The 14,831-nt window shown below is 33.1% G+C and overlaps 1 protein-coding gene across 1 annotated transcript; it reads right to left on the bottom strand.

Moving 5' to 3' along the window:
• Positions 1 to 11,973: 11,973 nt before the first annotated feature.
• On the bottom strand, positions 11,974 to 12,642 carry LOC131067404 (uncharacterized). Its single transcript, XM_058002388.2, has one exon. The coding sequence runs from the start codon at positions 12,633 to 12,635 to the stop codon at positions 12,054 to 12,056; it is 582 nt and encodes a 193-aa protein (XP_057858371.2). The 5' UTR covers positions 12,636 to 12,642; the 3' UTR covers positions 11,974 to 12,053.
• Positions 12,643 to 14,831: the final 2,189 nt, after the last annotated feature.

Below are 14,831 nucleotides of genomic sequence, written 5' to 3' on the forward strand. Positions count from 1 at the left end.
TTATTTTTCTTTTTTTGATTTTTGTGACTAAGATACTTGACCTTTGTTGCTGTCATGTTCTCACTTTGTTCACTGGTGGAAGAGTCCATTGGTTCAACTGCATTAAGATAACAGGCTAATGTATAGTCATTGGCAAAGGTAGTTATATTCAAAGGTTGATGTTGAAGAGTAAAGTCAATTAGTTCAGGATGTACCAAGGATAAAGTTTTAACAGGTTTAAGGGAGTTCACGGTATTATCATCATAGCTTCAGACCGATAAGTCGAGTTCCAGAAGGCTACCTTCCCTAAGTGTCTCAAGACCAGGAAGAGTTACAACACGATTATTAAAGTGTACATTAATATTTAGGGGATCTAACCCAACAAACCTACTGCTAGCATCGTCCTCTACTTCAGACTGGGCTACATATCGTGGTTTGATAGTAACAGAGTCAGCAGGTAGAGCCTCGACATTCATGACAAAGTGGTCATAGTTTGGTGTTGAATAGGTATTGTCATAAATAGAGCTTACGTCAGAGTGATTAGAGTCATAAGATAAAATTTCTAACTCTTCTTCAAGTGATTTAGTAAAAGTATGTATAGTATCAATATCTACATCTTTGATGTTGCAAGTTCCTTTGTGATTTGGTTCATTGATCACTTGTATTTGACATACCTGTTGACATGACCTTGATGACTCTGTTAGTCTTTGTTGTCTTTTCCATTCAACTTCCTTTGGACTAATGACCGGCCCTGTTTCTGTAGCCTCCAATTCTTCTTTTGTAGTTCCATACCCAATTTGTTCTATCTTATTAGAGGGAGTAGGTGAAGAATTTTCTTGTGCTCTTTCTTCTTTCAACTGTTGTTCATAGTCTTCTTGTCTTTTTATTCTGATTTCTTCTATTTCCTTTTGCAGCTTTAAGCATATTATCTCTTGTGCTTCATCTATGATATCATTAGATTCTTCAAGAATTTCTTTAGTAGATGTATCTGAGAGAGGATCCAGACCCCATTCATACTCATTCGAGTCAGTTTATGAACCATCTATTTGCATTCTACCTGTGTATGTGACCGAAATGTTCAGTGGTGCAAACAACTCTTTAATTCCTTCGATTTCTTCTTTCATGTCTTTTGGGACTTCTACTCCTTGTAGTGTTATTGTTGATACAATTAGAACTCGATTACCAACTGCTTCTTCTCTCTTGATTGCCAATTCTTCTTGTTTATTTTCATACTCTTCTTAAGTTTGTTGAGTTTTTATTTCCTGTGATATTGAAGGTAGTATCTTTTTCCTCCACTTAGACTAATGATGAGAAGTATATTTCTGATCTGATGACTTTCTTAGATTATATCCAAGTCCATCTTTATCATTTGTAGGCTTAGTTTGTAGCTGAATAGGTTCAACAATACCTTCTTGACACTTGCCTAGAGGACTGACACCTGAATATCCCATGTGGTGAATCATCTTATAGCCTGGACCATATTATGTCAGGGAAATTTCACAGTGTTGTATTTCTTTGTTTTTACTATTGTCTTTGAAAAGCCATTTGAGAACAACATCCTCTTCTATTTCATCTGAACGGGAAGTAGAGGACTGTACAAAAATACCATCATAAATGACATTTGGAGTTGAAGTTTGTGGCTTCATAGCCTCTGATGGTTGTCTAGACTGTCTTGGTGATGGAGGAAGAGACATTAGTGAAAGTACATGTTCTATTTTGTATCCATCCATGCCAGTATATGTGATTTTCAATTTATTTTCTAAATCTTTCATCAAAGTTGCTGAACTTTCAGCTGTAGAGGCTGCTTTGTTATGAGGAACAAAGGTATCAGTACACTACGTCAATGCATTGCAGGTATAGCTTGTATCAGCATGACTACTGACTTCAACTCCATTATAAGGAAATTTCAAGCACTGATGATATGTAGATGGTACTGCTTTCATTTCATGAATCCATGGCTTGCCCAGTAAGATGTTGTATGAAAGAGGAAGGTCAAGCACTTGAAAAATAACATCTCTTTCGACAGGTCCTACCCTGATTGGTAATAGCACCAGACCTTTAGAGGTTCTCTCTTCTTCATCATAAGCTTTGATTGTTATTTTCTTTGTTGGATCAATGATATTTTTATAAAATCCAAGCTATGTCAGTAGATTGTAGGTACAAATATTCAACCCAACGTCTCCATCTATCAAAACATGTTTGACTCTGTGTTTATGGATCATAGCTTCGATGTGTAATGGCTAGATAATTCAATGAATTGTCATCTTCTTCAGAGAAGGTGAGGTAATGAAGCGAAGTCAGGTGACCCACCATAGATTGAAACCGATCTATATCTAAATCTTTAGGGACATTAGTAGTAAGCAAAGCTTTGTCCATGATCTCTCTATGAGCAGAAGAGATCTTAAGCAGTTCAAAAATTGAGATTTGAGTGGTAGTTCTTTTCAATTGTTCGATAATGCTATAACTAGGAGAGGATGATGAAACTAGTTGTTTAGATTTAGCTATGATCGTATCCGGTCATCTGTTTGAAGAAGTCGACATGTTTGATGTTGTTTGATCAAGAGTTGAGGAACTAGCTCCTTGGAGAGTAACCTTCTTTTGAGTGTGAGTCACAACATTTGCAATTTGTGCTTTATTTTGTTTATCTTTGATTCTGATCACAATGCAATACTCGGATTGGTAAGATTCAATCATGTTGATCACATTGTCATTATTAGTGTAGGTGTAATTGACTTTGGCACCTCCCTTGGATTTTGAGGAATTACCTTGTTCATAAGCAGGTAAGGGATCTTTAAAAGCTTTGTGATCAACATTAGTCGTGTGATTTCCAACAACATTTTTTCTAGAATTGATGAGGGCTTGGATCTGATGTTTGAGTTTCATGCAATTATTTGTTGTATGACCCTTGTTTCAATGATATTCACAGTATTCGTTTTCCCTCCACCATTTGGGTTTAACTTTTGGATCATATGGTCTAGAGTTGTTTGGCATTATTATTAGATCATTTACCAATAAAGTCTTAAAATTTGATTCATATGATTCTTCCAGAGGAGTGAAATCGCATTTAGGCTTTGAAAGCTAAGGTTTCTCTTTAAACCACTCTTTTGATTTTTTCGGAGGATTTTCTGCTACAGTTTCAGCAGCTTTGAGTGCTTGTGTGCCACTAGCTAGATTAAATATTGTGGGTTTTGATTTCGTTTTAACCATGTCTACCACTCCATCATTAACAACGTTTCCATTTTTATCTTTGTCGTATTTCCAATATTTTTTCTTTTCTTTGGAACTAGAACCTTGTGTTTCTTTCCAAAGTGATATATCTCCTTTCGTTATAAGCACATCTTCCATTCTGAGGGCACTATCTACCATTTTGTTGAATGAAGGGTACACTTGCATTCAGATATTGTATTTCAATTCAGGGATCAGCTTATTGACAAAGATATCCATCTTCTTAGAATCTGGAATAGGCCGTGAATATCTGGAGAACATCTTTCTCCAATGTTGAAGAAAAGTGAGAAAAGGCTCCCCTGTTTTTTGTTTGGTATTGCAAAGCTCAATCATAGTGACTGGATGATGAATGTTATAGGAGTATTGTTGGAGAAATGATTCAACTAATTTTTCAAAAGTTTGAATTCCCATAGGTAGGCTCAAAAACCATTCCATAGCTTGTCCTCCTAAACTCCTCGAGAAAAGGTGCATGAGATATGTTTGTTCATGCATGAACTCCATACATAAAGAACAAAATTCTCTGACATGGTCTTGAGGATCTGCATTACTGTCATATTTGTCAAACTTATGAATCTCCACTCTTGAAGGAAATGGAGGCATGCAATTTTTTTTTGTCAAATAGAAATGGGCTTATTGTGTCCAGAGAATATTGCTTTGATTATTAATCCTTGTTTTTCATTTATGTGATCTCAGTCTGTAATGCTTGCAATTGTTTGTTTACCAGTGCTAAAGGTGTCTCTCCCTCTTTAGTGATAAGGGTTTCAATTGTATAATCAATAGGAAGTTTAGCGCCTTTCTTTGCTAGCTCTACGAAATAATCTTCTTTTTCTCTAGCCATGATAATCTTCATCATTTTTTGGAAATATTTATCCTTTTGACAACTATTTATAATTGCTTCTATAGGTTCAGAGGCTTTAAAATCGCTAGATGAGGAATCACTGTCATTAGCATGGGTGCTGAGGTTGTCATAAGTATCATGTTTAGCAACTTGTATTTCTTGCCTTTCTCCAGACATGGTGGGAGATAAGGGCTGATAAAAAATTGGTAAATTTGATGATGAAGGTTTATTAGAGATGGGGTCTTCTACAAAGAATGGATTATCTTTTGATGAAAAGGATAGTCCTTTACCTTTGTCAACTTTCTTGCGAGAACTTTTGGTTTGAGTAGGCATTTATAACAGATATGACCAAGAGCTAGATGTGATGTAGAAGTCAAGATCAAATTGAAGCTAGTTGTTCGTTTAACGTAGTGATTGAGAAAAGTAACTAAGATTCAGTCTGGTTTTAGGAAAGATCTATCTTGTATAAGACGTGATCTAAGCAACTTATTTTGATTTGAGAGAAGTGACTAAGACTCAGTCTGGTTTCAGGAACGATCTATCTTGTATAAGATGTGGTCTAAGTGACTTAAGTTTGATAAGTAGTTAATTGAACTAGCTAAAAGATGATCGACAAAATCATGCAGCACAATGGCAGGGGTACACTATCAAGATTGTTTATGCTTAAGATTATGATGACTGGTTTTATGCTCACTGTAGACTGATTGGGCAAGTTTGACTATTATGGAAAAGTGTGTAGACAGACAAGTTTCTAGACTGATAAAATCAAGAATTCATACGATAGAGTTTTATAACCTAGACGACAATTTAATAGTTCCCAGATGATACAGACAGTTTCTCGTACGAGTTGCTGCATAAACTCGCACGATAGTTTAGTGGCCTCCAGACGACAATCTATTGAGTATGATAGTTATTTGTATGACAGTATGATAAGGTCCAAACGATAATTCTGCAGACTCGTATGACAATTATAGCAGAGCTAGATGACAAATTGATAGGATCAATGAAGACTCATATGACAATAGGTATGTAGTCAGACGACAATTCAGTAGACTTGTACAACAGAGGACTGGACAAAGACGAGATTCTGACACAGACATAGTTTTGACAACTGACAAAGACCAGTTTTTGGACACAGACAGAGTTTTGATCACTAAGATGTTGATGTTGTTGATTTGTTTTTTCTAGTTTTAGTATTTCAGTTTTTAGTTTTAGGGATGAAAACACAATAAACACGCAAGATCTATAATGAATTTCAATCACAACACGCTAACCCTAGGGAAGTTGGCTTAGAGAAGAAAACCTTTGCTTGCAGACTTAGGTACACACCCAATAGCTAATCAGAATACGACTGCTGAGTCTCACGCAATGGATTCTCAATGCCGTATTAGCCGACTCCAAATGCCAATGGGGGCACGATATGACAAGTGTCTTGGGAGAGTTACTATCTCTCTTTCACAAAGATTATCCCCCTTTCGGAGGTGAATTGGGTAGCCTCTATCTTATAGTTCTTAGTCAGGAATTCCATTAGAAATTACTCGTTGAAGTCACGCAAGCATGATTGAGGCCTATAGCCCAACAAGGTACTGAAACAAGCTATAGTCACGTAAACGTGATTGAGACCGCAAGGCCCTACAAAATGCCCGATATGAGAGATCTCTAAGAGAAAACTCAAATAATCCCGTCCTCTGAGACTTTAATCACTAGAGGCCTGTTTATTATAGTGAGTTGGAATGCTATTATAGTGAGTTGGAATGCTCAGGTCCAACTGTACTCACTTGGGTCATTCTCACTGGGTGATTACTTTTTCCCAGTACGACAGGCCCGCTAAAGGTACACAAATCTCAAATCTAGAAAAAGCCTCAAGGGTCTGGATTTCTGATTATCTGTAAAAGACAAGAGCATACTCTCCTATCTCTTATATTTTTCTTCAAACACAAAAGACAAATTTGTTCATTAACCAAATAGCAATTTAATTGCCTAAAAATGAATTTAAAGAATACACGATGTTTGGTCGATTCTCTTTAGGCAACCTGCAAAACCAACACATCAGTAGTCATTTTGCTTTTGGTTCTTTGACAGGCGTATGTTTGATTGATAAATTCTTTGCAAGCTACTGCAAGAAACCAGTTAGGCTGTGAAAATATTAGGCAGACAAAAGATAGACCAGGGTTAGCGTTAGTAAAATCCAAATTCAATTCACGAAAAACCCTAAAAGTATATTGTTTCTGAAATGAGAAAAACAGAAATTTGTATGACAATATATACCTTCCCAAATGAGTATTCCCACAGACCCAGACGACAATTGACAGAATCAAATGTCCAAAGTAGAAACTCCTACGAGTATTCTTGATGAACTAGATGATAAAAGACAGAACTCGTACGATGTTGGGTAAATACTTATACAACCTTTTACAGAGGCTTGTACGGACGAAACTTGAAAAATAGAAAAAATGATTTTGAGGCTGAAAAATTGAATTCTGAGCCCCACGGTGGGCGCCAAAAATGTGTGTGTGAAAAGTGGATCGTATCTATATCTGGAATACACAACACTTCAATAAGTCATTAGATGTATGGTTAGTAAATCAATCATCAATGAATAATAAACCATCACAAAGCGACCTATTGCCTTCTAGTAGATGCAATTTTAGTCTTGCTCTTAGATTTCTATATGCAATACCACTGACTAGACAACACCTAAACGAAGGATTTAATCTATATGAGTATGAAATTGAGCTAAATGGATGCAATATTAAGCTAGATAAATGCAAGATATGCAAGATTAATGAATATTAGGCTAACATGATTAAGTTATGAATAAAAATTAAGCTAAATGATTTAACAAATATGCAATAACTAAGATGCAAATATTCTCAATATAAAATCTTAATGAACTTGGAGCAAAAACAACATAATAACAATATATTCTCAAAGATCCTTGATTAGGAAATGAGAGCCTGAATTTATAGAAAATTTAGAAAGAAACCGACAGTTGAGATCAAATGATGATTAGCGGTCAAGATTTTCCAAGAAGAAGCACAATCCAGGTGAATTGATGTGATTGGCTGCTTTCCTTGATTTTAAAGCAAATTGAACTAAAATTAAGACAAAATCAGAAAAAATTGATTTATTCTACATTTTATTCAATTTTGAGATTTAATTGTTTTAATTGCTTTTCTGAGATTTTTCAAATTTTAATTTGATTTTCAGGATTATCTCCATTTGATTTCTTTTCCTCAATTTTTAATTCTTTTTTCCAATTAATTTTTTTTTGTGATTTAATGACAAATTGATTTATTATACTAGGATATTTAATAAAAACAAATAGGATAATTGTTTAAAAATGATTTACTTGAAATGATCAATTAATTAAATATATTTATTTAATTAATTCAGAGTGATTAATTTTCCATGTGACATTTGATGATTTAAGAAATTATTTGTGTGCTCAAGATTAATTTTAATTGCCTTTGGTTAGGACCGTGGTGATGAAATCGAGACTAGGGGGCCTATGATTTAGATGAGCATTTTTAGGGTATTACAAATGCATGTAATTTTGATTCTCAAGTAACTGCGGGGTAATACCTAGTTATCTATTTCTTAGCCTAAGATGATTGCTGGGATTAGAGATATTTGATCTTTAAATATGGGGGGAAATCTTGGAAAAATGGTTAGCAGTTTTTTATTCTAACAAATCTTAATAGGTTCTTCTCATGGAGGGATCTGAATATTGTATTGTGCATTCATGGCTTTATGTGCTTTGTTCTCCTTTCAACAATGAAGAGTCTATAGTGTTCTTTACTAATCATTTCTAGAATTATTAATTCTTGTCCTTGATATATTTAGCTTATGTAATTCTTGTCATAATTACATTAATTATTGTTTTTAAATCATGAAATTTACTATTTTAGAAGTTTGTGTTTGTGTTTATCTCATCTCTTGTTGCATCACCTTAGTCTTAGATAGTTGCTTTAGTTGGTATTTAAGTGTGAATTTGAGGATCAACAATTTTTGGCATGCCTAGTGGGACACAAATTTACTTCTTGAATTGAGACCTAATTACATGAACCAAGGGCCTATTACAAGTTCATACTCAACTAATAATCCAAACCTTAATTATTATCGCCATTGGTGACTATTACTTAATAAAGAGTAACTGGGTCCAATGAAACACAATTGCACATGGTTTTATTTGTGTGTGTGTTAAAAGGGAATTATAGATGATACACAACACATCAAATCAAAAGAAATTATATATCATATATTGGTGGTAGTTACTATTCAAATTTATTTTAAATAATAGCAACAATATTAATATTCATCCCATCACTTTGGTTAACAATGTAATGAATATTTTGGATGTAAGACAACTAATCTAATTAATGGTATATTTAGTGGAATCTTTCAAACTTTTATCCCAAATTATATGTTTTTTTACTTTTAAGTTTTTTTTAAAAATATATAGACTTTCTTATTTGAATAAAGCACAAAAGAGTAGATACAAATAAAATAACAAATGACAAGAAACAAGACTACAAACAAACAATCATTGAAGAGTAAATATTTTTTTTTACAAATTATGAAGGAAAACAACTCCCTTTAATGTCGTACATGAATGACAATAAATATTGGTAATTGATAAATATTTTAAAATAAAAAATAAGTATATTTAGTTTGACAATCAATAGATACATAACAAAATACATAATTTTAAAGTTGGTTTCATTGATCTAAGCAAATTATATTAGTTGATTTCGAAAATGCTCAATAATACAATTAGAATTTACTAATGTTCATCTTAGATTGTCCCTTTCTAAAGATCAAAACACATCTCCCAGCATATGGCAGAAACTATGCACAACACGACCTTATTTTTAAATCTCTCATCAAATTAAACTCTAGACAATATTCAAATTTAATTATTATTATCTTATAACTTGTTATAAAAAAATTGAACCTATTTAAATAATTTTTTGATAAAAGAACACTTAGATTCTTAATTAAGAAATATCCTAAATATATCCATGATATTAAAAAATTAAAACCTATATTTTGTAAATAATAAATAGAAATTTTAACTAATTTCAATTGAAAAAAAACTATTAATTACTATCATAATTTAAAAAAATAATTCACTACAATAACATTAAGATTTAATTAATTTTTACAACTTTCAAACATTAATTTTACACCAACATTTCTAAGCATATTTTACTGGGATTAAAAAATCTAACTCAACCAATCTATATCTTTTACTCTTTTAACTCCATGATATAATTCCTCTTCAAAATAATGTATAAATTGGCCTCCCAAATGATTAGATTTTGAAATGTTACTGTAGAGGTAAAAAAAACTTTCATGCTCAGCATATAAGTAAAAAAACTTTCAAGGTCAACATATAAGTAATTAAGTAACCATCATTTAAGATTATCAAAAGATAAGTTTGAGAAAAGATTTCATTTTGGTGACACAAGTAGTGACACTTGAAAGGTAGTTATTTTGAATTCAAAGATTGTTCAGGAGCTTTAAGAATGGCTTTGATAAGATTTTGTTTTTATTAAAATTGGCTTTACTCTATTAGCAAACATATAAGGGAAAAAAACTTTTGTATGTGTAGTATAGAGGATGTACTTTTGATTGTGATTATTAATTAATTAAAAATTAGAATATAATGATTTTTTATTTTTAATTAATTAATAAACATGATCAAAGATATATTTTGTATGTTGGATAGACATTTGTGTGTATTTCTTGTATTCCTCTGTTCAAGTGACTTCTTATAATTATCTAACCATCAAATCATATTCTAGTCTTTTTGTAGATGTGAGATTCACTTCAGAATGCTAAAGCTCAAGCATATAAGAAAATAGAAATCATGAAACAATCTAAATTTCAATGATTTTAGAACCCTGGTTGTATTCTCCATTACTTTAGGTTTGTGAAATTCATATAGATATGATAGGATAATCTTACACTAAGAAGTTGGCCCAAACTTTCCACCCTTATCTTAAATCAATTTGGAACAAGTTATCTCTATCTTTAATCTATTAACATATCATCAAAGCTATTTTGTTCTAAAAATTTATCAAATGTAAGATGTTGGAAATTAGATTCTTATTTGTTTCAAGTAAACAAGAACTTCTAATCCATTTCTCAAAAGGGATTCCATCCATTAAAATTCAAGCTCCCATCCCTTTCACATTCTAGTAATTACAATATTTTTCACTTAAAGATGGGTAAAAATTTATTCAAAACAAGAGAAGTGCATAGCAAGAAGGGCCAACCGCCTAGTAGATAAAAGAGCACTATACAACCCTGCATGTATCCACTAATTGATCTAACATGTGAGACAATTCTAAAGATAACTACCCCTATCCACAATAGTCCAAGTGTCCAACCTTGTAGTCATTCAGAAGCTCATTTGGCCAGACAATCTGCTACTCCATTCCACTCCATTTAGACAATCTGCTACTCCATTCCACTCCCTAGAAATGTGAATAAAAGCAATGGATTCCAAAGACCCAAAATTAATGTAACTTTGCATTCAAGTTTGAACTCGTTCATCATTCCAAAAAAAATTATGAAACATTTTAAAGGTTTTATTGGTATAACACCGAAACTCCATACCATTGTTTGGGCATGATGAATATCATATAAAATCTTAGGTTAAAGAGGTTAATCAATCAATGATCGAGTCTCTATAGTTTTTTTGATAGAAACAAAATTTACAGTCAAAATTTGTAAATGTTTAAAGTAGTACCTTCTTAAAGTATAATAGATAGTCAATGGTTCCTTGATTTATTGGTGAATTTGAATGGTTCTAAATGAGCGCACCAAAGATCAAGTCTGTTTGAGTGCAAGGTCCCGACATCATATGGGATGAGTTTAGGATCATGCTCCTGGTGAATTAGGCAGAATGGGTACTCCTTAGTCCTTGGCTCGCAGTCAAAGAGGTTTTAGCCTAAAGACTTGTGCTCCTATACTGAATTGGTAAAAGTTCTTTATGAATAATATAAATTTTTCCATATGTACGTATGTTTATAACTTTGTAATCCTAACTCTAAAGTCATCAAGAAAATGGGCAGACAAAAATGTTCATGCTCTAAAACCTTTATTCTTAAGAATTAAAACATAGTTATATAAAAAAAATCACCAAACATTAGATCTTAGCCATCGTAATGAAATAACTACCAAGAAAATGTTTGCAATCCCATCTCCATCATTTACAAATTAAATTATAGTTACAGAATAATTATATACACAACATTCTCATAACTTATTTTTATTAGGTGTTCATGGGACAATGTGATGCTTAACTCATAGTATTCTTGTTTATATTATCATCAAGGTTTATATTCATGGGCTTAAAATCTCCACTAGACAAATTGCTTCATGGGTTGATTGCTTGGCCAAATGGGCTTTTGATCATGGGCAAGGTTGGAATATTGTGGACAAGGAGGCAATTATCTCCGGATATGTCTCATTTGTTGGACCACTTATTGGATACTGACAAAGGTGTAATTCTTTCTTTGTTGGGCGTGTGGCCCTCCCTTTTGTAACTCTTTCTTTGTTCTAATAATTTTTTACTCCTCTTTTAGTGGATGGATTTGAACAAGTAATGTTGATGCAATGCATTAATGCCAAAGTGTCATTCATGCAAGAAGAGGAGGTCCTCCTATTGTAACCTCAATGGCCCATAACTTAAAAAATGTTTGAATCAACGCCAAAAAATGATTTTATCTTAATGATAATCTTAAATAATGGTCAAAGAGACTGGATTTCCTAAATAGCGATTCTTATTTTTTGTTTCTGGATTTAATCATGTAGGATTTTTTGCATCAATATTTTGGATGGCACTCCATAATCCATCATAAGATGAGAGAATTGTACAATAAAAATCTTACACAATCGAATTCAGAAACATCAAATAATGATTAAGTTTTTCAAAATCTATACATTATTCCACCAATTTCTTATAACTTATTTTACATATTAGAGAAAAGATCCTTTGTCATACCCTGACCCTTTCAGCTTCTATAATGGTTTCTAATCTTGGCTTCCAAGACCTGCAACTGCTTAATTTAATATATTTTCCCAAACCCATCTGCAATTCAGAGAGATCTTCCATATTCAACTTTGGCACCTCGGCAGTCTTCAGATCTTGATGGAATTCTCCACCCAAATGACCATTGTCTTGCAGGTACATTCCTTCTCCATTAACAAGTGGTCTTACACCCGCAAGCCCTAGAAGAGTCTTCACACCATTCTTTGAGCTTTTCTTCATGGCAGAGGTAGCCCTGAATGCAATGGAGGCCATTAATGAGCCAGAAAGCACACTCTGCAATTTGGACATTGGGAGAACCAAATACAGATGCCCAACTTCTAAATCATCATCTGCTGACAGAGGATTTATTCGCCGGCCAACCTCCAGAGAATCTGAGTGACACACAAAATGCTGAGGATTTTCCAGCATGATCTCTGCAACCTTCATCTCTGTGTGAAATTCCTGCAGACCACCATTAAAAAACAGAACTTTAACAGTGTTATATGGCATAACGGAAGAATATGAAGCACAAGATAGATAACTCCCCATTTGCTTATGCAATGCATTAAGTTTTCCTCTTGTGCAGAGAATTCTTATAATGGCTTATTAGAGCACAGAAGTTTTGAAGTGGGCTCCACACGGAATTCGACAATTAAATTTGACCACGTTTTGTGTAATGCCAGAATGTCAGAGGCTGGCAGTGACAAATCTGCTGAACATTCGTGACCTTAGAAAAGCAAGTAATTAAACTATTCTTTAGCTTTAAAATATGTATTTCTCATGTTCATTAGTGGAGTCGGTGACAGTAATTATCACAGTTGATTGTTGACATTTTATTTGATTCTTCTATATGTGAAGATAATGTAGACTTGGTTTTATTAAAGTTGGATTTTCATTATTTTGTTAGTTGGTGTAGGTAGACGACTTCATAGTGGAAGATTGGGGTTTATTCTAAGGTGATAACATTTCATTCAGCTATTTGTTGTAGTTCATATTCTCATTAACATATAAAAGTTTTTATCTTTTCATTAAAATCTTAAATTATTTATAAAATAAAGTATATTCAATTTGATTAAAAGATCAATCGAATCAATTTGATTCTTATAACTCTAAAAGATAATTCCTCTACAAAATAATTTATGATTTAGTCTTTCAAATGATTAGATTTTGAAATGTGGTCGTAGAGAAAAAACTTTCGGACTTAAGACATAAATCAATCATCTCTTAAGATTATCAAAAGATAAATTTGAAAAAAGATTTCACTTTGGTGACACAAGTTGCACTTGAAAGGCAGCTATTCCTATTTCAATGATTGTTCCTAGCTACAAGAATGGTTTTATAAGATTTTGTTTTTACTAAAATTGGCTCAGACATATAAATGAGAGAGAAGTGTATTCCTCTGTTGGAGTGGCTTCTCATAGTTATCTACCATAAAATCATATTAGTCTTTTTGTAGATGTGAAATTCATTGTAGAATTCTAAAGCTTGGGCATATAAGAGAATATAAACCAAGAAATAATCCAAGTATCAATGAATTTTAGAACCCTAGCCGTTTCTTCCATCACTTGAGATAGTATATTCCTATACTATGATGGAAGTTGGTCCATCTTAAATCAATTTTGGAACATGTTGTTTCTATCTTTCATTTATTAAAATATCATCAAATTTACTGAATAAGTTAGTATTTTTTGTTTATGAATTCAATTGTGTAAGATTTTTTGTATCAACGTTTCAAATCACATTCGGTGATCTTGATGATGGATCACAAAGTGTGATCCAAAACGCTGATGCAAAAAATCTTATACAATTGAATCCAGAAACAAAAATACTAATCATAATAGATTGTGAAAATCTAGTTTCTATGAGATTGTCTCTAACTTCAATATCCATTAAAATATCATAAAAACTATATCTTCCAAAAGTTTATCAAATATATAGATGGTTTGAAACATATCCTTATCCAATTTAAATAAACCATAACTTCTAATCCATTTTTGAAAAGGGATTACATCTATTAAAATTCAATCTCCCATCCCTTTTAGTCTTCCACTAATTACAATTAATGTGACATTGCATTCAAGTTTGAACTTTTTCCATCATTCCAAACTAACTTTTGATGAAATATATTAATAGTTTTATTGGTATATACCAATAAAATTTCAGGCCAATCTTTCGAGCGAGTTTTCGATGAGCGAGATTTGGAGACTTGTGCTTGCCATGCAGCCGAGTATGCGCTAAGGAGATGAGGCGGTGGCAGATCTGCTTCCCCCCAAAGATCCTTTTGGCACACAAGTTGGTCATGTTCCACAATGGGTCTTCCAAGGTGGAAAATGGGTCAATGCTCTGGTTTCATCTGCTCGCCCAAGTGGGGGCAAAATACCCGATTTTCCTACTTCTGTGTATTTCAAAGGGTTTTTTCGACGGAATGGGAATCAGGGCCGTAATTTGAGGAATGAGGGTAATTGGCAAAAGGGCAATCAAAATCAAAATGCTAGGGCTTCTGGTAATAAGGCTTGGCTTGTCCTAGCGAGTGATTCTTCTAAATCACAACCAATATCAAAGGGCTCGGAAGGTCAATTGTCGAATGTTGATTTGCCCTCATAGCCTGTTTCGCTCTCGATTCCTTTAATTGATGCCTCAGATGTTATCTTGGGGAAAAAGGCTCATGATCTTTGGGCTTTGGCAGTCATTATCTAGGTGTGGGGTGACTCTATTCCTTTGTCAAAGCTCCATTATAAAATTCAT

This window comes from Cryptomeria japonica, chromosome 9, assembly GCF_030272615.1.
Source record: "Cryptomeria japonica chromosome 9, Sugi_1.0, whole genome shotgun sequence".
Taxonomy (NCBI): Eukaryota; Viridiplantae; Streptophyta; class Pinopsida; order Cupressales; family Cupressaceae; genus Cryptomeria; species Cryptomeria japonica.

Coding starts and splice junctions, on each gene's coding strand:
- LOC131067404 (XM_058002388.2), bottom strand. CDS start 12,635: ATGGGGAGTTATCTATCTTGTGCTTCATATTCTTCCGTTATGCCATAT.